Source organism: Diadema antillarum, unplaced genomic scaffold, assembly GCF_040938485.1.
Source record: "Diadema antillarum isolate AM-2024a unplaced genomic scaffold, OU_Dant_1.0 seq00000697_RagTag, whole genome shotgun sequence".
Taxonomy (NCBI): Eukaryota; Metazoa; Echinodermata; class Echinoidea; order Diadematoida; family Diadematidae; genus Diadema; species Diadema antillarum.
Window position 1 is genome coordinate 1,448,022 of NW_027271602.1, and position 27,916 is coordinate 1,475,937.

General features: G+C 39.6%; 1 protein-coding gene across 1 annotated transcript in view; it reads left to right on the plus strand.

Moving 5' to 3' along the window:
- Window positions 1-25,263, plus strand: part of LOC139737644 (cathepsin L-like) — a 128,409-nt gene extending 103,146 nt beyond the window's left edge. The window contains exons 7-9 of the mRNA XM_071648320.1: window positions 13,139-13,297; window positions 19,939-19,994; window positions 25,189-25,263. Of these exons, the coding sequence (XP_071504421.1) occupies window positions 13,139-13,297; window positions 19,939-19,994; window positions 25,189-25,263 (290 nt within the window). The remainder of the gene's footprint in view (window positions 1-13,138; window positions 13,298-19,938; window positions 19,995-25,188) is intronic.
- The last annotated feature ends 2,653 nt before the right edge of the window (window positions 25,264-27,916 follow it).

Genomic DNA, 27,916 nt, shown 5'->3' on the forward strand with positions numbered 1-27,916 from the left:
TGACACTTATTCATGGAGCTTTAATGTGTTCATGGATGTGATTGGATAGTTGGGTGATTGTTTTTGTAAGTGTGTGATGCCAGTATGCATATTTTCCCTATGTCATTAAAATTCCATAAAAATGCCATTTGTGATTTATAGTTGTCTTGTTGCAAAGGTGTTGTGAATAATAGAGTACACAGCCACACAGGCAGATCCTTCCGGTAGGGACTTATAGAACAGGGATAGCAGTGTTTTTATTGACGGTTATGGAGCATTGCGTTTGTCACTATTTTTGACACTTAATGAGCATTGCGTTTTTACTATGGTTGACACTTTTTCATGGAGCTTTAATATATCTATGGATATCATTGGACAGTTGGATGATTGCTTTTGTTTGTGATGTATTCATATTTTCCTTATGTCATTAAAGTTCCATAAAAATGTCATTTGTGATACATATTGTCTTGTTACAAAGTGGTTGTGAATGATATATTGTTTGGGGCCAATTGGTAGAATGGTTTCAATGTTTAACTGTGAAATAATAAATACTGCCAAGTATTAATGCATGTGTTTTTTCCTTAAATTACTATTTACTTTTGCTATTTAATAATTTACCAAAACAGCAAAAGTACTTTAGTAGTTTAGGAATATTTGATATACATTCTATTTTTTAACTGGTAAACATGAATAAATTTTACTTTCTACAAATAACATGTCAGTACTAGACCTTTATCATTTATAGGACATATTGACACAAGAAATAATTGTCATGAGTGTTGAGCTTTATTGCAATGTAATAAAGTTAAGTTTTTCATAACACAATTTAATATGACATAAATATTCATACAACAATACTATATGACAAAGAGCACTATGTTACAGGTAATCTGGAGTATCGGTAATGGGTGAAAAATCTTTCAAAAGAGTTCCCATCTGTTTGCTTCCCTCCTAAAAGCATCTTATGTTAATGTTGTTACATGAAAATAATTCAACTAAAATGTGCTGAATATTTGTAGAATTCGAAGTTAAAAGATGGCGTATTTTTTGTGTTCGGCACTCGGCAAATATTATTCTTTCATTACAGTCCCATATATGCTTTTCTGTGTTGCTACTTTGCCAACATGGTTATATATTTTGAAATTTCTTTAAATTCAACATGTTCTCCAGTTCTAAACAACATCAATGTGTAACATAATGTCATTTTATGTGACATGAGCAATAAAAGAATGATTTCATTGGTTGTGGGGATGGAGATGACTTCTGCAGCATACTCATCCATAGCTATTGCTCTGGCTATGTCAGGGACAAACTTCTGGATGGTTTCCTTGCCCACTCGGAAGTTGTAACCCAGCTCGGCATAGGTGGCCCCAGTGGCGAGATGGCGCAGGAAGACGCACAGTGGGTGTCCTTCTTCTGCAGATGGAGTGCAAGCCTGATCAACAGCTCATCAAACATCTCTGGGGACAACCTGGTGTAGTTCTTGAACTTCCTCTTGTCATTCTCCCTCAGCTCATTCATGAGGGTATGGTACTGTCCACGTTCGGCCCTCAGCTGAGGGTGGAGCATGAGTCTAAACCGCCACTTGTGCTTCCTTTTCTTCTTACGAGGCTCTTCTTTTTCAGGATTGGCCACCATAAGTTGATAGGCGTGGCCACGTCAACATCGCTCATGATCTTCTGATGGAGCAGCATCATCACTCCAACATTATCAAAAGCCTCGGACATATCGAAATTGTAAATATTTAGTAGAGAATTTGTTAATACAGCAGCTGAGGAGGTTCTGAACCAGGTAGTCGATGGCCGATATTTTATATAGTCGGCAAGTAGCGCAAAGTGGCGGCAAGTTTAAACCAATTTTGCGACCGTTTGGCACAAACTAATCACTAAGTGGCGCAAAGTAGCCGTCCATCGGCGCAAATGGCGCCAACATGGTGAAATTTGGAATCAAATAGCCGTGTAATGGCGCGAACTGGCGCACCATTTTGAAGCAAGGCAGGTGGCTTTTGGCGCACGCCATATAACACCCAGTTTATTCCACTTGGCGACATACATTCCGAGCGAACATTAATTCGGCGCCACAGCGAGCCACTACGCGCCAATCACATAATCTTTGGCGCGAACTGGCACCAACTGGCGCCGGCCCAGTGGACTCCTAGCATTACCATCACCAGTACCACACCACAATGACGTCTCTAAAATCAATGGTAGCACATTTATCATTGCATCGTGCATTAACTCCCTTTTCCTAAACTACCAGTGGAACGTGTCATATTACATTGTGTATTTCGATCAGTAGTGATTGACTTTAAAGAAGAAAGATAAAGCAAAAAATTGAACGCTTACCACATTGCTTATAGGGCTATTCCTGTTTGGTACTGATCTGTTCTATTCTCCCAGATGCCAACAACATATATCGCCTATGGCTAAACTAGTGAAACAGCCATGACGAAAATAAACGACAGAGAACCCCGTCATAATCACTACACTTGGAAAGGTGTTGCCCGAAATTCCTCATTATGAAGCAATATCAAGTCACTTCCTTCCCTGCCTGTCTTTAACTCCGTTATTTGGTCAAACAATAACCTGGAATTCCAAAGAGATAAGCGAGACGCCATGCACCTGGACTAGAGTTAATTAATTCAGTTCCCATTCCTGTTAGTTATGTAAACGTACACGTTCCTAAATATCCTGCTACAGTATAACAAGAACAAATGAAGAGAAAAGGAAAGAGAAAACGAATGGTGGCAAGCGGGGTACTGTTTCAAGGGGCAATTTACAACATTACGTGTGACAAAATTAATGAAGCAAACCCAACCTCCAAACTCTAATACAAAACAAGGGAAATAGAGTAGCTGTGTTCATGACATCAGAGTGAAGCTGAACTGCAGAAAAAAAAAGAAAAAAGAAATAAAAGGAAAAAGTCCTGCGGGACTCGATTAACTTCTCTCCTTCCGGTCGGGCATTATAAACATGCAGCGTGCTAAGCGATTCTGCCACACGGAAGATCCGAAGATCTTGTGCGAAACTTAAATCTATCTATGTATGCTATACACAACACAAATTTACATTGATATTCAGTTTTTTGGCTATATACGTAAAGTGACTGATAGCGCTTTTCAACTTCCCACGAGTGGCCGCGTGGATTCGATCAAATACAGTTACAAAGATAAATCGGGAATCGTTTTGACCAGATTCCATTTTCATTTTCAGTGATCGACAACGAAAATAATGTTAAGTAGCGACTTGAAGTAATATTGAGAAATATTCGTGAAGTCCAATTCTTTATACAGTCCTACATAATTCAGATGAAATTGTTTCTGTCATGCAACTAATTGAAAATTTCGTGTGGTGTCGGCGTGTCCAAGTAAGTTGATTGGAAAGGATATGTGAATGAATATTTACCAATAGGTCTTTATATTGTAAAAAAAAAAAATCAAACATGGCCATGCGGTCTTTTAAGAGTCATCTTCACTTTAACATTTGTAATTTCAAGTCCAAGTTGCCAGTCAAAGCAATGTGGTCTCCAACACAAAACAAAGGGATATTGTGTGTGTGTGTGTGTGTGTGTGTGCCTGTGTGTGTGTACGTTTACACGAAAACGTGATTTCTACATGGACGAAGGTGAATACTCCATAAAAGAAAAAAAGCAAAAGATAAAGTATTTTGTTTCGTGCTCTTATGGGGTTTGAATCCGTACGTGTGCAACTTCACGTCTCTTGTGACGTCGCCTTTATCCTCTCGGCCATGTACGTCTTGACGAGAAAATGTGAGGAACGTAAGCTTAAAGGTATGTGAAAGATGATTCAGGAATCGTTTGGTCCACATTCCATTCTCATTTTCAGTTTTTAGCTGCAAAATTATCAACCTGATGAGGAGATTTGAAAAAAATAGAATGCATGATTACTGCAGCTTATTGTCTCAGTTGCCACATACTTAAGTGTCAGAGGAAATGGAGCAAAATCAGCTGAGATAAAGGTGCTTAAACGTTGTCAAGTCAATGCATGGTTTTAAAAAAAATCACCTCCCATAGACATATCACGTCAACTTGTCTGATTTTGAGTCTTTACCTTTAATCACAATTTGAAGTATGATGGTAAGTCTTCTCGAACTAAAAGTGTGGAACGTAAGCTTCTACGTGAAAGATGAATCATGACGATCACCCGTGACCGACTCATCTTCAAAGGGATCAGTTATTAGAAGTGGAAGCCCTCGTGCCAGACATATTGTCTCAGCAATTCCAAAGCAATGATACCCTTACATTTAGGTATACCATAATTTCCCTCTGAAATCAATGGTATTTTTCATGTACAATTGCTTGCCTTGTCCATAAACTTTGCTTTACAAACTTTCAGTGAAACGTGTCATAACATAATACTGTAACTCCATTAGCAGTGATTGACAACATAAATAAAGGTATATCAAATTGAACGCTTAGCGCGTATAACTAAGGGGGATTTTAGCCTGATGCTCTGTTATTCACTGCTCAGATACCAACAACACTCATCACCTACGGCTACGTATAGAGAAACAGCCATGACGAAAATAAATTTTTCCTTTTCTTTGGCAGATGGACACACAACCCCTTTAAACACACTATAATTGATATGGAGGGACATGAAAAAGTTCATTACTACTACTAAACAGTGATGCCTACTACTCATGTGGCACAAGATACCTCTATAGCAACATAAAACCTGTCTACAATTCCTTTATTGGGTCAAACAATAACAACCTGGAATTTCAAAGAGATGAGCGAGACGCCATACACCTGGCCTAGAGTTAATTCATTCAGTTGCCATTCCTGCTCCAGTTTAGTTATGTAAATTATTTTCCGACCTGTCTTGTGCAGTGTAACAGGAACAAACCTGGAGAAAAGGAAAGAGAAAACGAAAGGTGGCAAGCAGGGCACTGTATACCAAGGGCAATTTATAACATTTCGTAGGATAAATGAAGCAAATCCAACCTCCAGCCTCCGAAAAAAAAGGGAACTTGAGTGACTGTGTGTCGTGGGGTAGTAAACTTGATAAGATAATACGATAAATGACATCGGAATGAAGCTGAACTGCCCAAAGAAAAACAAAGAAAGAGAGAGAAAAAAAAATAATAGCGTCCTGCGGGTCGCGAACATCTCGTCCTAAGGTAGTGCATAAGGACCATGCAGCGCGCTAAGCGACTATAAAGCCACACGGCTGTCCCGAAGATTGGATGTGAAATTCATATCTTTATATCATTTACAACATGAAAAAGTTCATTACTACTACTAAACAGTGATGCCTTCCACTCATGTGGCACAAGATACCTCTATAGCAACATAAAACCTGTCTACAACTCCGATATTGGGTCAAACAATAACAACCTGGAATTTCAAAGAGATGAGCGAGACGCTATACACCTGGACTAGAGTTAATCAATTCAGCTCCCATTCCTGCCAGTTATCTAAACGTACATGTTCCTACCTATCCTGTTACAGTATAACAATAACCAATGAAGAGAAAAGGAAAGAGCAAACGAAAGGGGGCAAGCGGGACACTGTAACAAGGGGCAATTTACAACATTAAGTGTGACAAAATTAATGAAGCAAACCCAATCTCCAAACTCCAATACAAAACAAGGGAAATAGAGCAGCCGTGTTCACGGGTTACGTATACTTGATAAAATAATATGATAAATGACAGAGTAAAGCTGAACTGCCGAAAAAAACAAGAAAAAGAAAGAAAGGGAAAAGTCCTGCGGGAGTCGAACTTCTCGCCTTCCGGTATGGCGTTATGAACACCCAGCAAGCTAATCGATTACGCCACACGGCTGTCCTGAAGATCGAATGCGAAACTTAAATGTATAATAATACTATCATGACTCTGTTAACTGAGATGGCGCTATTCAACTTCCCACAAGTGGCTGCGTGGATTCGACCAATATACAGTTGCAAAGAACAATCGGCAATCGTTCCGTACAGATTGCATTCTCATTTTCAGTTTTTAACTACAAAATTGTCGACCTGATGAGGAGATTTGAAAATATAAAATGCATGATGACTGCAGCTTATTGTCTGAGCTACAACATACTTAAGTTTCAGAGGAAATGAGCAAAATCAGCTGAGATAAAGGTGCTTAAACGTTGTCAAGTCAATGCATGGTCTTAAAAAAAAAAATCACCTCCCATAGACATAACACGTAAACTTGTCCGATTTTGTGTCTTTATATTTAATCACAATTTAAAGTATGATGATGTCATCAAATTTCAAAACCATGACATGGACTTGAAAGGCAAATGTTCAAAGTACAACATATCTGAATTTGGGATAATATTGAGCTTAAACAACAGAGATACGAGCAAATGAATGAACAGTACCTCAAAAAATCAATTCCACTTTTTTTATTTAAAATGACGATATGATGCGCAGAATTTCAACTTTGACGCCAGTGCCTTCCTTTGTTATAGGTCAAAATCGATCGGAAATCAATGGATATTATTACTCAAAGTATCAGGAATCCAAATCAGTCAAAAAAATTGCATTTTCATGTTGCTTACGCGCTCTTTGCGCGAAATTGCGTGGACGGAAGCGCACGCGAGAAAATGTTTGAAACGCTTGAAATTGTCTGAAACTTCGAGATTTCCCATTGGGAAGTCGTTTTGAGACTTAAAAAACTTTTAACGCGCGCTTACGCGCGCGCGTAATGATGACCTGGGTAACTAGCGTTAAAAAGTAAGATAGACCGTGACCTGAACTTTATGTCCACCGAAAATGATACAGAAATGACATCTAGTTATGAAGTTATGATCGATCATGTGACAAGGTCCGAAAATCACAAAATGGCGCCTAGATGACGTCATAGATATGTTACTGTCATGAAAACCTTATTGTGGCTAGATATTGTTATGAGACATGTTGACTGAAAATGTCATGTCATTCCGTAATGTCATTTTCGAGATATTCACGACACAAAATGTGGCAGAAAGAAAGAAGAATAAAAAAAAAAGAGAAATTTTGACAATCACAATAGGTAATACGCTGATAGCATATCACCTAATAAAGAGAGATTTTGACAATCACAATAGGTGATACGCTGATAGCGTATCACCTAATAAGGTCTTATTTACCCAGGGTAGCCTCTTCAGTGTTGCCACTGCTCTACCAGAGGGCCCTGCTATTATTATTACCCTAGCATTGCCAGGTACCCATTTATATACCTGGGTCGAGAGGGACATAGCGGGTAAAAACATCTTGTCCAAGGACGAAAGCACTGGGCGGGATTCGAACTCGGGTCCCCCGATCGGGAGTCTCATCCACTGTGCCACAGCGCCCCCACTATCTCTAATATTACGCCTGTTCTGCTGACTGTGTGAGTGATACCGCGACTGTTGGTTGAAATACAAAATTAATTTGTCATCTTAGTAGATAGACGAATGGTAGGCCTTATCTGTCTTTTCTCGTTTGGCTTCTTTATCTAACGATGGTAGGCCTAACAATAGAGTAAACATGGTCATATCCGAGTAGCAAAAGTATATACCTGACCATAGATTTCCCAACGTCAGATAAGAAGGTAACTAGAGTAGAGACAGATCTTCTAGTATTTATTGCCATGCAGAACTACCTAGCCAAAACACCCTAAAAAAAGCACTTCAGCCTCACTGAATCAGCTCTAGTTGAACATCTAAGCCTACCTAATTGATGTTTGGCTTACCGATTTTATGAATTATTTAAAAAAAAAAACAGTGCTGTTCAAATCAACTGCTTACCATGCTTACAACCTGCTAGTGTCAAGCCTAGAGTATAGAGGAAGCTAAAGAGCACAGCATAGGCTATGCGTAGGTCCATGCACGTCGGCGACCACACTAGTTGATTGGAACAGTGCTGATTTGGAAGGCAGATGCGGGATCTGTGCAAGAAAAGAAAACAGGATTTTTTTCGGATTATCTCGTAAAATTGGTAAGCTAAACAGTAAATGAGGCTTAGACATTCCACTAGAGCTGATTCAGTGAGGATAAAATGCCCTTGTAAGGATGTTTTAGCTGACAATTTTACGGATCGGGGCTGATAAGTACACGATAGCAACGCGATACAAGAAGATCTCTCTAACATTACTGTACTAACGTTATCTCTAGTGTAAGGGGCCTACTCGGGGCTGACCATGGCTCTGTTACATCTACTAACGTTACATGAGAAGCCCAACGAGTAGAAACAGATAGACCTACGCCATGTTTTTAAAACCATTCGTAGGGCCTATAGTAAAGAGAAACAAACCTTGCAATTATGACATCAAACTTACGACATGTTCCATTGAAATTCACCCATGCCCGTTGGTTCGGCATGAACCTTTTTGTCCCGATCTTCTCCGGCATAGCGTGCACAATATACTCAAACACCATACACCTCCGTCCCACCTTGCGTTATGTCTTTGACATTGCCGGTGTCAACAAATGCATCATAAGGCACTTTTCAATTTGCACGTTGAGCCCGGCGTCACCATGCTATGACATATTTTTTACGCACTGCGCATGCGTGAGTGTCGACCCTCAGCTCATCACCAAATTTTCGAACGCGTTCACCCCGGTTATCACCGTCCACCCACTTCACTCGCGCCGCGCTCAAGCCGCCTTATCTATGACGTCACACTCTCTCGCGCAATAGACAAAATTGTGCGAGAAAGCATGATGACTTCTCAGGAAATCTGTGCTCAGTTCACCTGTTTTGCTATTTCTTTCGAGAAAATATTAATAATTTGATTACATGAAAGCTTATGATCTTGATACGTCACAGCAGCAGCGCTGACATACAAACTACAGCCTTTGCTACCTACTTTATTTGCCCGCTTTCACTGTTTCGCAATTTGCAACTACATACCGTAGTCCCACACATGCATTTGCACGTAATGCGGTAAACAATCACATCTCAGTGCTTTGCCTAGTGCAGCGCATTTTACTTTGCAGCCTTACCATGCATCATGTTTTAAAATCCACATAATTCATCCCAGGATACTTATTTGGCATCTAGTCAAAGACAAAATATATATTACAGGTAAAAAAAACAAGTCACAAATTCCACATAACTATGCACTCAAGGCACAGATAGCCTCCTGCACACGCCACGAGACGCGACGCCCGAAATCGAAATGTATTTCAGCAGCAGGTCAACATACAGACGTGACGCCTTGACATACGCTTGCGCTCGGCATCACAACCTTCTCGTTCACCCAATCGAAAACTCCCTATTATAGGAATATACAGGAATCAGCATGTGGTCGGTCAGGCAGTTGGGCGGTCCGTTGCAAATCTTGCATTGCAAACTCCTTCTACATCAATGTTGTTGAAACTAGGGGTACATGATGACATTGAGGTGAAGATGTGCAAGACATGTTTTTTTGTGTGTTTGTCAGAGGAAGTGTTGCCATGGTAACCACAAATTTTCCAAAACCTTGTGGAGTGAGCTACTTCCACAGTATTTAACAAATTATTTCAAATTTGGTATGTAGGGCCTATAATGATCTATAGGTAGAGTTATGCAAGACACTTTTTGTGTTTGTACCTGACAAGGGTGTTGCCATGGTAATGACATATTAGATTCTTGAAAATCTTGTGGAGTGAATTAATACAATTGTGAAGCAGTCAAACTCACTAGGTACTCACAAGGTACTACTCACATACACACACACACACACATAACCTTTTATCAAACCCTGGTTCAATTCTTTTTCATAGGAATTTTGACTGCGGGAGTGGGGGTATTAATCACCTTTGGTGATACTTCTAGTTGCAGTCAGCACATATTGTAGATGGCAATAATTGACAAATTCTGGCAACGCTCAATATCACAGAGGCAAAACACTTAAGGCCGTGTCACACCTTACCGGGCAAGCTACGCGGGCTTGTTGCGAGTAGGGATTTTCCAGCACGCAGGAGAATTTTCTGTGGGCAGACAAGAATGTTTGCCAGTTTCGCACTTGTGTCTTACCCGCTAGACACGTGCTACTTACCTTCTACCTGCATGTATTCCGTGTGACCTGCGCGAGAGCGTTCGGTCACAAGAGACTTATGGGTACTGCGAAGTACCAGTGTTGGAGTTGCCTGCAAGGTGCTGCCGGTAAGGGTCTCCTACTGGTGTTCTGCGTGTACCTCTGCGGGTGAAGCCCCGCGACTCACTAGGAACAAGTTTTGAGCATGCTCAAGGCCTTGTCATACCGTATCTTGGGATGTTTTACGGGTTGACTTGCAGGGAAACAAATTTGCTACCAGGAGCTGTCCGCAGTTGGTCCGCACCTGACAGTACTTATCGCTTATCTCGCCCGTAGTTGCCCAGAGGTGCGCGCACAAGTCTGATTTACCTGCAGCCAAGTTTTGAGCGTGACCAAAACTTTTTCCAGGGGAGTTGTGGGGATTTCCTGCAGAGGTCCATGCAGAACGCCAGTAGGATGCCCTTAGCGGCAGCACCTCGCAGGCAACTCCCATGCAGGTATTTCGCAGTTCCTGCAAGCAGCCAAGATAATGACATTCTGTGTTACTTCTCCCATTCCTTCGGAGGAATTCCTTCTCTGAGTTGTCAGCCCCCATGCGCCTGCCACGCAGGTCACACAGAATGCCCGCAAGTAGAACTTAAGTAGAATGCGTCCAGCAAGTAAGACACATGCACTGACTCGCCCAAATCCTTGTCCGCCCTCAGAAATTGTCCAGTATGCTGGAAAATCCCCACATGCAACAAGCCTGCGTAGCTTGCCCGGAAAGGTGTGACAGGGCCTAAACATGGTTGCGGGTAAAAAGATTGTGTGCGCACCTCCGGGCGACTACGGATGAGATACATGCTAGGTAATGTCATGTGCAGGTCATCTGCGGGAACCTCCAGGTAGTAAAAAAAGTTCTTCGCAAGTCACATGCAAGGCTTGCCCAGAAAGGTATGACATGGCCTTTACAGATACTATTGATATTGTCTAGCGATATGCCGCCTGATCTTTGGGTTGATTTCTGCACAAAAACCAAATTGCAGGCACGCCGTGCAAGATATTTCACAGCAAAGATGGTTTAGAGCAGAGCTTCGCAACGCTCTGCGACGCACTGTCAACTTTGTTTCACAGTTTGCCCAGCCACTTGGCTGTCAGTGCTACTGTTCTTCGTTCAAAAGCTGACGTCATCCAAAAGAGAGCTGAAATCGTAGCTGTCTTTTGCTCAGGAAAGCAAAAAGAATACAGTTTTTTGATTCCGTCTGATTGTATTACAGTTAGTCTTCAGGTATCCAAACTGATATAATGACATCGCTCATGCTCTTAGCTTTCTATTGATGTATGATTTGCCGTATTTCAGAAATTTCAACAGGTAGTTGGTTTAACAATACATTTTTATGGAGGTGTATGATTATTAGCTCACCTGGAGCTATTGCGATTGCTCTTCATCCAGCGTGCGTCGTTCGTCGTCCGTTGTGCGTAAACTTTTTACATTTTCATCTCCTTCTTGAGAATCCAAGACCGATTTTCACCAAACTTGGCAGGTAGCATCCCTAGGGGGATAGGATCTCAATTTGTTCAAATGGGCTCCATGCCCCACCTGGGGGGCCCCCAGAGGGGGGGGGGTCCAAACTCCCCAAAATTAAGAAATCTTTAAAAATCTTATTCTCTAGAACCAGAAGTGATAGAGCTAAGTTAGTATTATGAGTTTATAGTACATTGATGACTGTAGTTTCAAGTTTGTTCATGGCAAAATCAGGGGTGTCCCCCTTGGGACCCAGGGGATGGGGATGGGGAGGGGTCCTAATGGGGCCCAAATTGTACATTTTCATCTTTTCTCGAAAATGCCATCATGAATTTTCACCAAGCTTGGCAGGTAGCATCCCTAGGGGGATAGAATATCATTCCCATCAAATGGGCACCATGCCCCACCTGGGGGGCCCCAGGGGGCCCAAATTGGGGCCTAAATTGTAATTTTTCATCTTTATTCTTGAAAACCCCTTTATGAATTTTCACCAAACTTGGTAGGTAGCATCCCTAGGGGGATAGAATCGCAATTCCATCAAATGGGCACCATGCCCCACCTGGGGGGCCCCAGGGGGTCTAAATTGGGGCCTAAATTGTATTTTTTCATCTTTTTCTTGAAAACCCCTTTATGAATTTTCACCAAGCTTGGCAGGTAGCATCCCTAGGGGAGAAAGAATCTCAATTCCATCAAATGGGCACCATGCCCCACCTGGGGGCCCCCACCCTCCCCCCCCCCCCCCCCCCCCCCCCGCAGTAAGGAATCTTTAAAGATTTTCTCTAGAACCAGAAGGATACGTTAATACAATGAGTCAGTATATTGATGACTGTTGTTTCAAGTTGGTCATGGGGGAATCACCTTCCCCCCTTGGGACCCCCCCCCCCTCCCGAGACCCAAGGGAGTGGGGTGGAATGGGTCCAAATAGTGGTGTAAATTGCACATGTTCATAATCGTTGAAAAACCCCTTGATGAATACTCACCAAAATTGACAGGTTGCATGCCAGGGAGTTAAGATCTCAATTTGTTCAACAGGGCACCATGCTCCCCTTTGGGGACCCTAGGGGAGCTAATCCCCCGCCCCCAACATTAAGGAATATTTACAATTCTTCTCTAGAACCAGACTTGATAAAGCAAAGTTACTTTGTAATTGTACGTTGATGACTGTAGTTCCAAGTTTGTTCAGTGCAGTGCCCCCCCCCCCAAAAAAAAAAAAAAAAAACTTGGGGGGGGGGGGGAGGCAAACGCACCTCCGAAATAAGGAATATTCAATGATATTGTTCTCTAGAATCAAAAGTGATAAGGCCTTAAGTCTTTTTTTTTTTTTCAAAACTGCATAGTCCAACATTCTAAGTACAGTGTACCTTGCAGGTGTTTTTACCAGTGTGATGGATGCAAATGGACACCATGCCCCCAGCTCTCAAAGCTACCCCATCACAAGTTTCCAATGCTCTTAGGTAAGAGTCTGCCAGAATGCATGGAAGGTGAACTTGCAATACTCACGTGAGCGCGAGACCCCCAGGTCTCTTGTGTATTGTTTGTTTGCTGTGGTTGTTTTTGTAATGAGTGATATCAATAGATTTGAATCTTTATATTTTTGCTCTTGGGAGTCATCACATGCATTGTAGTTCACAAAGCTTGTACAAAACTAACACAAAAAGGGAAAGATGGTTATAGTTGTTACCGATTTCCTGTGTTCCCAACAGAAATGGCATCCTGGTTAGCAGTCAATGGCCCAATCTCCATAGGTATCAATGCTTTTGCCATGCAGTTCTACATGGGAGGCATTTCACACCCCTGGAAGATCTTCTGTGACCCAGAATCACTGGATCATGGTGTCCTCATAGTTGGCTATGGAGTGAAAGGTGGGTAACGCTTGCTTCATCTGATTGTGATAAGACAGTTACCAGGATGCAAACATGTGCTTGTGCATGTGTACACTGTATGTGTGTAGTAAATGTGTATGCACAGGGCTTCATTTCACACTGGCATTTTTTTATGCCTGTGCCAACGAAGTGGCCGGAGGCATTATGTTTTCGGTCGTCGTCCGTCCGTCCGTACGTCCGTACGTCCGTCCCGTTTTGTTTTGTCGATATCTCAAGAACCGTGAGGTGGTTTTGCATCAAACTTGGTATGAGGGTATATCCTGGGGGGATAATACTTTGTTTGGATTTTAGGGTCATGGGGTCAAAGGTCAAAGGTCATAGATTATTTTGTGAAAAAAAGGTTGAAATTTCATGTTTTTCTCCATATCTCGCAAATGGTTCAAGGTATCTTCATGGAACTTAGTATATATGCATGTACGGATGGGCAGTGATTATCTAGGGAAGTTGGGGGTCATGGGTCAAAGGTCAGGGGGTCAAAGGTCAAGGTCAACTCCTCAAAATATCACTACTTTCCGTATATTTATGCAATGCCTGAAGGATTTTTTTAAAAACTTGATGTATGCATGTATAACCCAATATATATTCTGTGGGAAGTTTCTTGCCAAAAGGTCATAGGTCATTTGTGACAAACCTGTCATATCAATATTTTCCCAGTTAAGTGAAACTGTCATCACACATTGTGAAGACATTATACTATACACCTATTAGGAGAACCATGCATCATGGCGGAGGCATACCAGTCGCCGTAGCAACATTTCTAGTTTGTATCTGGCAAGGCAGTCAATATCTCAGAGGTGGAGAATGAATGCGAAACAGTTGTGAAACTCCAATTATGAGTTGAAATACTATATGCAGGGCTGTACACAAACCCTTTTTCACTACTGGTCCATTCCTGCAAAAGTTACTGGTCCGACAGTGATTTTTGTCGAGCCCACCAGAGGTGCAGGGAGACTAAGGAGTCGCCTGCGACGTCTGTCCGTCCGTTGTCCGTCGTCCATCCATAACACTACAAAAACTTGAATAACTCTCTACTGGTGATGAGGACTTTAATTTCAATCAAACTTGGAGAGAAGAATGGTTATACAAAGTTACTCAATTTACCAAACATGAAGTTCACCTCAAGGTCAAAGGTCACAGGCAGGGTCAATGAACTTTAGGGCCCAATGTTAAGTTTTTATGACGCGTTTTGATTATGGCTCATAACTTTTGATGTATATGTCCATTTGTGACCAAACTTGGATGGTAGATGTCCCTTGGGGAGTTGAAGGTCACCACAAGGTTACAGGTCACAGACAGGGGTCAACGAACTCTTAGGGCCCAATGTTTTTACGGTGCGTTTCGATTATGGCTCATAACTTTTGATCCCTATTTCCATTTGTGACCAAACTTGGATGGTAGATGTCCCTTGAGGAGTTGAAGGTTACCACAAGGTCAAAGGTCACAGACATGGGTCAACAAACTTTTAGGACCCAATGTTACATTTTATGGGGCATTTTGAGTATGGTTATAACTTTTGATCCATATATGTCCGTTTGTGACCAAACTTGGCTGGTAAATGTCCCTTTGGGAGTTGAAGGTTACCACAAGGTCAAATGTCATAGGTGGGGTCAGTGAACTTCCAGGATATAGAAAAACATTAATTTCTTCTACACGAATGGGCGAGACACATTTTGGCACTTGCCTTGTTATTGGTTTTGGACCGTTGGACCAGTGCCAGTGTGCAACATTGCTATATATATGTGTGTTATGATTTTCATCATGCCATTGATCTAAAGAAATCAATGTGTATGTTTTTGTGGCAGTGTGTGTGTGTGTGTGTGTAACCATATGTATGTTCACATTGTCATGAACACATATACATACCAGTAAATAGTGAAATTATCAGTACATGTAGTAGGAATTATACAGAATGTGTAACCAAGGAGGTTTTATACATGGAGTTCCAACTGGCTGTAACTTATTCAAACAGTTGTCAGATTTCTATTGATGTACAAAAGAATTCCACAGGTGCACTTGTGCCTTTGATGATTGATGTTCCAAGCCGCCTTCTTGCTGAGCAATCTGAAGATTAATTTTGAACGTTATCATAATGTTGGCCATATTTTGCTAAGCTTATCTATTTTTTAAATGAAATGAAATTTCACTTAATAATAAAGCATGTAAAAGAAAAGTCAATTTCGTTCAGAAATTTGCGCAAAAGTGTAAATCAGAGCTGTATTATGTGAAAATGTTTAAAACTGTACCATCCTGGAAAGCTGGTTTTATCACTTTTCGACTTAATTTCCCCCAAATGAAACTAACATGTAATAATCTTCAAGTATTATTCTTTATTGATAGATATATCAGATTAGTGCCCGCGTATGCCCAGTCGAGTAATTTTCATTTTCATTTTAGCATTTTTTCCTCAATTTCTGTTCACGCATCCTCTTGTCTGTACCACCCAGCTTTTATAAGAAGGAATAGCGAAAAGTAATTAACATCACAAAGACATATCTTCCTTTGAAAGTGGCTGGTGATTATGCAATGAGACACAAGTCAATTGTCTTCGTATCGGTGCTGCAGATCCTGTTTGTCACATGCTTCAAATATTTTTGAGCGGCGGCTTCAAACATAGATCAAAGGGAATAACTCTGTTGTTACTCCATCTCTTCAATCTCCTTGGTGTAACCACCCGTGTTCTCTTGTGGCATGAGATTCAGCAAAGGCTTTTACATAAAACCTTTTGAATCTGGAGTGAAACAAGATCTCTTTTTTTTCACACAAACACACACACACACACACATACATACAGCTCACAGGCACACTTACATTTTAATGTAAAGAAAAACAAATGGGATGAAATGTATTTCCTTTAATTTGTTTTGTATGCACACACTCGGACAAACAAATGCATATAGACCCATAGAACATATCCACACTCAGATATGTCTATTTCTTGTGAGTCTTTATTCACCAACAAGTTTGTTTTATATTGCTTATTTGGTTGCAAATAAGTAGGCCTAAAATGGTATGTAATTGTGTTGTTTTTAATCAATGTGTCATCAGCCATTACAGCCCAGCTGTAAAATTCATTAGACCTCTATCCTATTGTGCGATCTCAGTGCAGTGGAGTATTGATAAACACATAGCCATACCTCAGCATGCCATTGCAATCAGTATGCGTACGTTCAAACGGCAATACAGCATCAGCATGCTGTTGGTATGCATGCGTGCAGGTATGCAGTGGATATAACATGTAAGCGTACGCGTGAGTAACACAGAGATAAGTGCTTGGGAAATCATGTGCCGCTGGTAGAGCTGCCAGTTTGTTCCACATGTCTCCATAGCTTTACGAGCAGTGAAGGGACAGATTTATCCACAAATTTCTCATATATCATGTGCAAGTTGAATGAAAATAGATTTGGAAAGAATGTATATTTACGGTAATATTGTATAATGTGCTTTTTCATACATGGGCCCAAAACTATTAAATAGCCTACCAAAATTTCTTAGACAAGCATCTTCTATTGATGGTTTTAAAAAGAATCTTAAGACCTACCTTTTTAATTTGAATTGATAATTGTTTACCCCGTATGTATATGTGTACGTATATATTGTTTGTTTGTATATTCTTATTATTTTCTGTGATACTGTTGTAACGTGATACGATATCACTCTGTTCTATAGCGCCATGAGTATCTTTTTAGGTAGAATGAGCGCTTTATAAGAGTCTCTCTATTATTATTATTATTATTATTATTATAATGCATCATGGCGTTGCAACAAAACTTGAAAATAAACTATTTTCAGCCTCTCGTCCCACAGCTATGAGCTCAGGACGCTATAACATTTTTTTTTTTTCTGTGTGATTGCTCAACTGTGAAGTCATTATGACATCATTTTCTAAATGTTTCAAGCTCCATTTCTAAACTTTATTTTTCAATAAAAATTGGCAGATGTATAATTCATGTAGTGATCTATATTTTCAATACGTAAAAATTTCAAAATGTTCCATCAAGCTAGAAATCATTTTGCATACGTTTCAGACCATTTTGAGCATTTCCAAATTACATGTGTACTCATCTGCAGGCGCGTAAGTTATGTGTATTTGCGCATCCATAAGGCAAAAATGAATATTCTTGCATGGAATCGGTTTTTAATTTGATAAAGAATATTTTCATTAAATTTCAGGTCTATCAAGTCTATCAGACTTGACATGAAGTCACACATGCCTATCAAATTTAAAATTTTGTGCATTCGTCAATTGGATTTACAGTGCAAATATGTGGGAAAATGTAAATATTAAATCCATTGTAGCTCGTTAGGATGGACAGTGACCTTCAACAATTTTTTACACATTCTGAAAGCTGATGAGTGGTAGATGTGAGCTAATTGGACTTGAAGGTTGGCAAAATGATTAAAGCTTTTGAATTTTCTGCATGAAATGAAAATTATAAAATTTCATAATGATGTCATCAGATTTCCAATTCATTCAAGCTCATCTCTCTTATCCTTTGTCAATTTTGTACCCAAATTCAGCATGTTGTAGCTGAAATTGTAATTATTATTCAGTGTTGTGACAACATCATTGTGAAAAAATTGATTGAAGTTACCTTTTGCAAAATTTGACTTTTTTACGTGTTATCTGTATTACAGTCCTTTTTTTCTCGAAATGCCAATTGCCATGACCTGTGTTCATCTAGCATTAGCTCACTTATCCTTCCGTGAATATCTCCCACACTTTGATGTGTTGTAGCTTACACTTTGGGTATTTGTGATAATTGTTTTGATATTTGAGTAAATGTCTGGATCAAGTCTTAATTTGGGCCTTCATTGTACAATTTCATCTTCTACTTGAGAATGCCTGGTCAAATTTTAGTAGAGCTGTGTGTAATTTAGATTAGTGACTGCGTGAAAGGTGAACTTGCGATACTCAGGTGAGGGCGAGACCCCTGGGGCTCTTGTTTTTTTAATGGAACACAAGTTGACATGACTTTATTCATATAGCAATAGCTCACTTATTCCTGGTTGGATTTCTGCCAGATTTCAATGCTCTGGGATATCATCATGTGGCCATTGCTTGTTAATCACATGTTGCAATCATTTCTAAAGGCCCTGTCACACCTTTCCAGGTAAGCTACGCGGGCTTGTTGTAAGTAGGGTGTTTCCAGCACATAGGGAAATTTTCTGTGGGCAGACAAGGATGTTGGTGATTTCCGTGCTTGCGTCTTACGTGCTAGATGTGTGCTACTTACCTGCTACTTAGTGTGTATTCTTAGTGACCTGCGTAAGAGCTTTGAAACCAATCCATTTTCTGTTATGAGCGACATACAGAGGCTGTGAAGTACCTGCGTTACAGCCGCGAAGTACCCTCGTATGAGTTGCCTGCGAGGTGCTGCCGCTATGGGCCTCCTACTGGTGTTCTACGTGTACCTCTGCGGGCAAACCCCCGCGACTTACCTGGAATGAGATTTGAGCATGCTCAAGGCCTTGTCACACCATGTCTGGGAGGGCATTGCGGGTTGATTTGCAGGAAAACATTTTTGCTACCCGGACCTCCCAGCAGTTGGCCCGCACCTGACAGTACATAGCGCGCATCTCGCCCGTAGTTGCCCGGAGGTGTGCACGCAAGTCCGATTTACCAGCAGCCAAGGTTTGAGCATGACCAAAACTTTTCCGGGTGAGTCGCGGGGATTACCTGCAGAGGTCCACACAGTAGGAGGCCTGTAGCTGCCGCAAGTCACAGGCAGTTGACCCGCTTGAAGTACGTACATTGCCCATGGATTTATGCTTTTGCACTGGAGCGCGTGTCATCTGCATGACATTCTGTGGGACATCTGCCATTTCAAATTCCTTCAGAGGAATTTCTTCACCAAGTTGTCAGCCCTCACTCACCACCCATGCACCTACGCGCAGGTCAAAAAGGAATGGACGTAAGTAGAACATAACTAGCACGTAAGCAAGTAAGACACATGTGAAACTCGCCCAAATCCTTGTCCACCTGCAAAAATTGTCCTGAGTGCTGGAAAATCCACTACACACATCAAGCCTGCGTATCTTGCTGGAAAGGTGTGACAGGACCAAAACTTGGCTGTGGGTAAAGAGGACTTGCTATGCGCAACTCCAAGTCTACAGGTGAGATACGTGTTAGGTACTGTCATGTGCGGGTCATCTGCGGGGACCTCTGGGTAGCAAAAATTGTTCTTCGCAAGTCGCACACGCAAGGCTCGCCCGGAAAGGTGTGACAATGCCTTTAGAATGTGATTGAATTTGAAACTCAGGTTTCAAATTACAGGATTTTGTGCAATACTTTTTGTGAATGAGCAGATCATGAAGCTAATTGTCCACAAGATGATCATCCACAAGATGCCAAGCTTTAATATCTCTTCTCTAATAAACATATAAATCAGAAATTGCATGGCCAATTGCCCCTGATCACAAATTGGATCACCTAGTCTAGTCTAGTTTGGGGAGTTTTGTTTGTTTGTTTGTTTGTTTGTTTTGTTTTGTTTTTGTCAGAGGTATGTGTGAAATATGAATATGCTAGTAATGAAGTGCACCACACAACCCACAGACATAATTTTATATTTCTTTGTTTCTTCTGCCTTCATTTCTGTGTGTGGTGTGTGGGATGAAAGCAGATGGAGAGCCATTCTGGATTGTCAAAAACAGCTGGGGCAAAAACTGGGGTGAAGAGGTAAGATGACATCAACTTTTTGTTGTTTTTGGTCACCATCCTTAGCTGCCTGACGATTTGTTACAAATTTCCTTCCATGCCATAACTGGAGGAAGCATTTTTTTAAACTACTAGATGTAAGGTTACATGTTTTGAAAAAATAATACTAATTAATAAAAAAATTTAATAAAAAAAAAAATCAAAAAAGATGTATATATATATATATATATATATATATATAGTGGGTTTTTTGATTAAAAAGATTTTAAGTATTACATGTCCAACACAGTTCAACAAAGTTCAAATTTCCATTTAAGTCATAGGAAATATGGGTATCTGATAGCTGTACATGAATTGCTTTTGCTATAATATTCGATCAAAGCATTGAATAAATGATCCAGTATGATGTTCTAACTAATACATTGAAACAAAGTATTGATGTCTATTATGGCAAGCAAAGGCATTATATCTACTGTAAAAGTGGATATTTTCGCACGACTAATTTTTTGCACTTGATCCGGTAAGAAGAGTTTTGCGTGTTTTTAATTCTGCAGAATCAAGACAGTAAGAAAAGGAACATATGGCAAGCAAAAGTAATTGCGTGCTTTTATTTTTGCGCTAGTTTCTGGTTGCGCGAAATGCGCAAAAATTTCAGCACCATGAAAATTTCCACTTTTACAGTATTGTCTTTCAGTAGCATGATATTCAATTGTCCTGTCCATTGATTTAAATGATACCATGAAAATAGGCAGTATCCTCATAATTTCTACTTTCTTTCCATCCTGAGACAAAACCAGAGTATGTGTAATTAACTTTTCTATGAGAGTGAAATCAAACATTCTGAACAATAAAAGTTTCTTTAAAACAAGTGAAATGCGCAGAAATTACATTTACATAAAAGAAGCAATCAGAGTTCATTTGCTTTTTCACAAATCTTCACAAATTGATTTAGAGAGGAGATATCAGTCTTCAACATAAAGGTATTCTATAACTTTCATGCTTTAGCATTGATGACGTTTTAGAAGGTTTCCAAATCATTAGGCATTTTTACCTCAGCCCAATGTTTTGAAATAGCACGCTATTTTCAGAATCTTGAGCTTGGATTTTCGTAACCAGATGACAAAATAGCGTGCTACCTGATAACGTTAATTTAAATTAGCGCACAAATATGAAAGCTTAGCTTGAGAAAATTTCTCGACCCTAACTTGGGAAATTTCTGAAAAAGCGGGATGATTAGCAAACTAGTGTGCTATTATCATAATGTGAATCCACCTCAAGAAATTATCGTGATGCATCCCATCATGCCTAGCGTGTGTGACCCAATCAATCAAGGCAACCTGGACACAAATCGTGGATAAAATTTTGAAGACGTGCGCTCTACCAATGTTGTGTGTGCATGCTCAGCTATCAAATTAGCTCAAAAAAAATTTCGGGTTAATTCTCTTCTGGCTGATGTGAATAGGAAATGAAATAGTGCACTAATTTGTGATTACAAAGTAAATCTCAAGCCTGGATTTTCATCGGGCTGATGTGAAAATGTCTTGACAGAAACTAGAATTGTTATATTGTGCATTTACATACCAATGGGAGAGCGGCGAGGCAGTGATCTCTTCACCTAATCTAATATGCATAGAATATGTAGTTTTTGTCAAGCCCACCGGAGGTGAGGGGAGACTAAAGGTGCAATCACACATGGCGGTTCATGGCGGTTCAGCAAATCGCCGTGCTCCGCCAAAGACCGTGTTTACACCGTACACAAACCCTGGTCATCCGTCACTCATCCGCCATGAACCCTGAGAACTGCGGGAAACCGCGGGGAACTGCCAGAAAAATTAAACATGTTTAATTTTTCGTGGCGGTCTTGGCGGTTTGAAATGGACCGTGTTCACATCGCCGTTCATCGTGTACAGAACGGCATCCTCCGTGTTTGCACGGCAAGATCCGTGATAATACCGTGTTAACACTGTCATAATTTTCAAGCGAAAAGAAACAATGAACTTAACAGAGAATAATGGCTCCGGCGACACTTCGTGGCGGAGCAATAAAGAATGGAGAAAAAAAAGCAAAGATGAACCCATAATGCAAGATCGGGTAAATATATTGAATGCTATAGTTTCCTTATTTCTTTAACACATATACAGTAACAAATAAAGTTTCATGTTCAAAAAGTTGTTACGTATGTTGAATACTACATTATTTACATTAAAAGGTAAGTTCATAATTTTATTAAAGCTTAACAGCTTTTAAGATGGCCAGCAACGTGAACCTGATAAGTTATACACAGAAAACTTATGTAAATATGTTGGGTTCTGCTTCCGTGATTATATGTATGCCTTTTTTGATACAGATATGTTGAAACTTAAGAGAGTAGAGGGAAAAAGCAATGTTGAAACTTGAAAAAAAAAAACCCCACCGTTATTATGTTACGTGAACCTGTAAGTAAAGAGGAAACTATGCACACATACTGTATATAATGCTTCTTTGATAATACATTGATTAATGTGCTATGTCTTTTTATTGACTGTTGTTAAAGATATTATTATATTATCATCATTGCCGTTCTTATGTAGCGCATAATACCTTGGGCAAGGTCTCTATGCGCTTTAGAGGGGGAACAAAAAAATAAACAGGAAAAGGTAATTTCAGAAACATCAACATGCTGCATAAATCATCATCTACAATCACTATGTAACTATTTTAACAGATAGGTTTTTAAAAACATTTTAGACTTATTGATGGCCCACTTGCATGTTTTATCACTTGGGGTGCTGTTCCACAGTTCTGGGACGGCATAAACCATGTTTGCCAGAGCAGTTTGTTGTAATGGATCGAGGGCATCACATACAGATTCCCCTTACGATTTAGGAACTCTCATAGGCTCATAATTATTTCACAAGGAGCTGTGAAAGGTAAGAAGGAGCAATTTTGTGAAAACATGGATAAACAAGCAACAAGATCTTAAATTCAATACGCGAAATGATAATGTGAAAACTTAATAAAAAAAGAGAATTGTTGAAACAAGCAAGTACTTGTACATCACTTGATAAATAAACCTGCAAATGAACAGGAGACTTTGGAAACTATGTTGGATTCTGCTTTGATATGTATGTCTTTTTAATGACAGTTAATATAGATATTCTGAAAATTGAAAGAGAAAGAGAAAAAGCATGTTGAAACTTGAAGATAAATTGTTGCATCACTTATATCAATCTGTAAAACACAGGGGGCTACAACATTTCATAATTTCTTTAAAATTGTGTTCACCTAACAAAGCAAAACGCTCCTTGTTGAAACCTATTGAGGACAAGTAAAGGGCTATGATTGCATCCAACTACATGGGCTTGGTAGGACTCCTCCACCTGCCGGGGCGATCCGTGTTACTACCGCGTCAATCCGTGTTACTACCCGCATCAATCCGCGTTTGCTCCGTGTTCAAAACGTGTTCAAAACGTGTTGAAAACGTAGTCAAAGTGCTTTCCGCCATCATTGGGACACGGTTCACGGTGGTTTGAGAAACGCCATGAACCGCCATTTAAACGGCGATGTGTGATCGCACCTTAAGGGATCGCCTGCGGCGTCTGTCCGTCCGTCGTCTGTCCGTAACGCTATAAAAACTTGAATAACTCTGTACTCTGGGCTTCATTTTGAATCAAACTTGGAGGGAAGAGAGGTCATACAAAGTTTTTACCTTTTACCAAGTATGAAGGTCATCTCAAGGTTAAAGGTCACAGATAGGGGTCAATGAACTTTTAGGGCCCAATGTTAAGTTTGTAGGGCGCGTTTCGATTATGGGCCATAACTTTTGATCCGTAAGTGTATATGTGACCAAACTTGGATGGTAGATGTACCATGGGAAGTTGATGGTCACCACAAGGTCAAAGGTCACAGGCAGGGGTTAATGAGCTTTTAGGGCCCAATGTCAAGTTTTTAGGGCGCGTTTCGATTATAGGTCATAACTTGTGATCCATAAGTCCGTTTGTGACTATACTTGGGTGGTAGATGTCCCTTGGGGAGTTGATGGTCACCACAAAGTCAAAGGTCACAGGCAGAGGTCAATGAACTTTTAGGGCCCAATGTTAAGTTTTTAGGGTGCATTTTGATTATGGACCATAACTTTTGATCTGTAAGTCTATTTGTGACCAAACTTGGATGGTAGATGTACCTTGGGGAGTTGATGGTCACCACAAGGTCAAAGGTCACAGACCGGGGTCAATGAACCTTTTGGGCCCAATGTTAAGTTTTTAGGGCGCGTTTTAATTATAGGTCATAACTTTTGATCCGTAAGTCTATTTGTGACCAAACTTGGATGGTAGATATACCTTGGGGAGTAGATGGTCACCACAAGGTCAAAGGTCACAGACTGGGGTCAATGAACTTTTAGGGCCCAATGTTAAGTTTTTAGGGCACATTTTTATTATGGGTCATAACTTTTGATCCGTAAGTCTATTTGTGACCAAACTTGGATGGTAGATGTACCTTGGGGAGTTGATGGTCACCACAAGGTCAAAGGTCACAGTCAGCAGTCAATGAACTTTTAGGGACCAATGTACTGTGCATTTGATTTAATTATGACTCCTAACTTATGATCCATAGGTCTATTTGTGAACAAACAAAAAAAAGAAAGGTGTTGTACGTTTGTGGGCAAGACACATTACGACACTTGCCTTGTGATCAATATGATTGGTCTGTAAAGAAAACTAGCATACCTAAAATTCCATAGCTGTCTTTTTGTTATCCAAGTGTACTCAAATTGTCAGTCTTCTTTTTGTACAGCTGTCCTCTTCTTGTAAAGTGACTTTGCTTTGACTGCATACGAGAGTTTCTTTGTAAGCTCTTCCATCTGTGGTTCATATGGTAATAGCCATTTAAGTGTGCCTCGAGTAATTCGTTTAGCAGTGCTTAAAAGAACAAGACAGAAACTGATATGTAGTTTGGAAATTACAATGTCTTTCACAGTTAGACTGCAATGTAAGCCATTATAACTTGTAAACCATGTTTAGAGAATTTTGTACAGTGCATACATTGCAGTTGCTAGAGTTTAAGAGGTAGTAGTGCACATTTGAATGATCTGATTCTTCTCCTTATGTTTTAATTGGCAAATTTCATGGGTGCCATAACATCAGTTGATATATAGTTTTACTAGATTAACGTATAGAATCAAGCATTAATTGCGAGAGTTCTTTACACACATTTTTCTAACATCATTTGATGCCAGGGTTACTATCTTGTGTACCGTGGAGATGGAACGTGCGGCCTCAACTTGGATAACACATCATGTATTGTGTCATAAGAAGGACCACACAGTGAAGTGTTTGTTTGAACCCTAGAGGCTGGGAGGCAGCAGGGAGCACACACTGTAGGCACTGCCAGGATATCATATTAAGAGACCATTGAATTAAAGGGCAAATCCAGTTCAAATATAACTTAGTCTGATAAGAAAGAGTAAAATATACGAGTTCAACGGTATAATTTTGTTCGAAATCTGATGAAAAATAAGAAAGTTATGACATTTTGAAGTTTTGTTATTGGGGGGTGGGGAACAATTCTTGAACAGTCAATATGAATATGCAAATGGCAAAGTGAGCATGTCATTCCCTCACAACTTGCCATATAGTTTGAACATAAAATTATGAAATTTCCAGTTTTTCATTCAAATGCAATTATGCCCGACGCTCAAATCCTGGTATATCTAACTCATCACTATTCTGAAGTTATTCAATCAGGAATAACATCATGTTTCAGACTTCAATGACAAACACATTGAGTTTTCGTCATTTTTATGTACACGATCAATGGAAAATTGTGAGGGTATGACATGGGTAGCTCACTCATTTGCATATTCATATCCACTGTACAAGAACTGTTTTGCAGAGATTAGCACAGCTTCAAAATGTCATAACTTCCTTATTTTTCATCCGATTTCAGTGAAATCTTTACGGCTGAACTCATAAGATTTTACTCTTTTTTTTTGATCAGTCTAACTTATAGTTGGACTGGATTTCCCCTTTAAGAAAATTCGAAGTATTTACACTTTTCTAGAATGATTAAAGAACACTTTGACTTTATACCTCTTTCAGGAAGCAGGGGGGGGGGAATGTACCCTAATCAAATGTCAGTTACAAGTCAATGGATTGTATGCTTTTCATAGTAAATGAAATTTTGTGGAAGCCTTATTATATTATTTTGATGTCCAAAATGATGTCATGAGCTGTAGTAGACTTCTTGACAAGCAATGACAGCTCTGAAACTTTAAAAATTCTTAACTTCTGGAATGGATTGTCCATATTTTTTTTTTTAACTTTCATTGATGTGTTGGACTAATATTGCTGCTTTCACTAAGTCAACATTAATACATGGGCTTTGATTTCCTTTAATGCTTGAATGTCATTCTTTTAAAAGTTATGAAAGATGATTAAATAAAAACAAACAAACAAATCAGCATCATGGATATAGTTCCCTTAACATTTACATTGGTGTGATAGATAACCACTGTCAGCCAAAGTATGATGTGTTTGTTGGCAGCCAGGATCCTGCAACTTTCACCCCAAACATACCTCACACCTACTGAAAATGATTTTGACTATACGTTGTACCAGCATCTACTTTGAAGTTACATTATACCTTGTGACTTAAAGAGTGTCATTTAGCCAAAGCTGTCATACCCATTAAAGCTGCAGTGCATACTCTTGCTTAACAAGTGTGTAGACAAGGGAAATTCTATCAGACTCAGGCAAATAGAGACAAGTCCACCAACATAAAATAAAGCTTGCTGACATTGATTTGTGGTATAGCTGCACTATTATATGCACTTGTGCCATTATCGACCAATTTTCATTTTAGTGATCATGACAATGTGTGATGAAGCAGTACCTTGTTCTTAAAATGTTTTGATAATTTGTTGTAACAAACAAAGATTTCCATTCTATGCAGATACAGATAATTTCAATCAGGACTTGGGAGTATGTACAAAATTTCACTATATATAATTTGTTACAACATGTACCTTCTAATCAAGGATAGTGTGTGATTAGTGAGAAATTAGTATAAACATTGTAATGAGATTGTTACCAGCAACTGCTGATTTCACGAGAGAAAGGTTAGTGAATTAGGTGACCAAGGGTGTTTTTGTGTTTGCATGTGTGTACAATGAATATTGTTGTAATGAATGTAGAAATAAGATCAAGCAAGTCAAGTAAAATGTGAGTATTTTGAGAAAACAGAAATCAAACAAGGTACATGTAGTATTGTAGTACCAAGATATCATTTCATAAAATAATTAAATAGTAAAAACATAATGAAATCAAGCAAGTCAAGTCAAATGTGATTATTATGAGAAAACAGAAGTCACACAAGGTACATGTAGTTCCAAGATATCATTTATAAAATGATGAAATAATGAATACATGTACAGCCTATCATTTGATTTAATTCAAATTGATTTCTAAGTACAATAACAAAATTGACAAACATGTGTGACACAACTTGAGATTTTGTAGCGTGTCCACAGACCTTTTCCATCCCTCTCCTTTTCCCTCTCCTTTTCCTTGCCTATTCTTCCCTGCTCCTCTTTCCTCATTCTTCGTTGTCCAGTATCTGTCTGAGTGCGTTTCCTCAAGTTCTGTTATTTCTGTGTTTTGTGTTGTTATTGTTGTCGTTATGTTTTTTGTGGCCGATTGCATATCTTCCTTTCCGTTCAATTTTCCTGGTATACCTGGCCCCATAGTGTCTGTGCCACAATTGTGATATGTTATATAGTTTATATGTTTGCATTCTAAAATTTTAGTAAGTAATGTTCATACTATCAGCATCATATATCAATGAGTAAATGTACAATAGTATATAGAAGAATTGGTATAACAAATTGGTGCTGTTGTTGTTTTGTTCCAGTGTTCCACGTCTTACAAGCTTGGCTTTCGTAGTGGAACACTGTTTTCCATCATTGT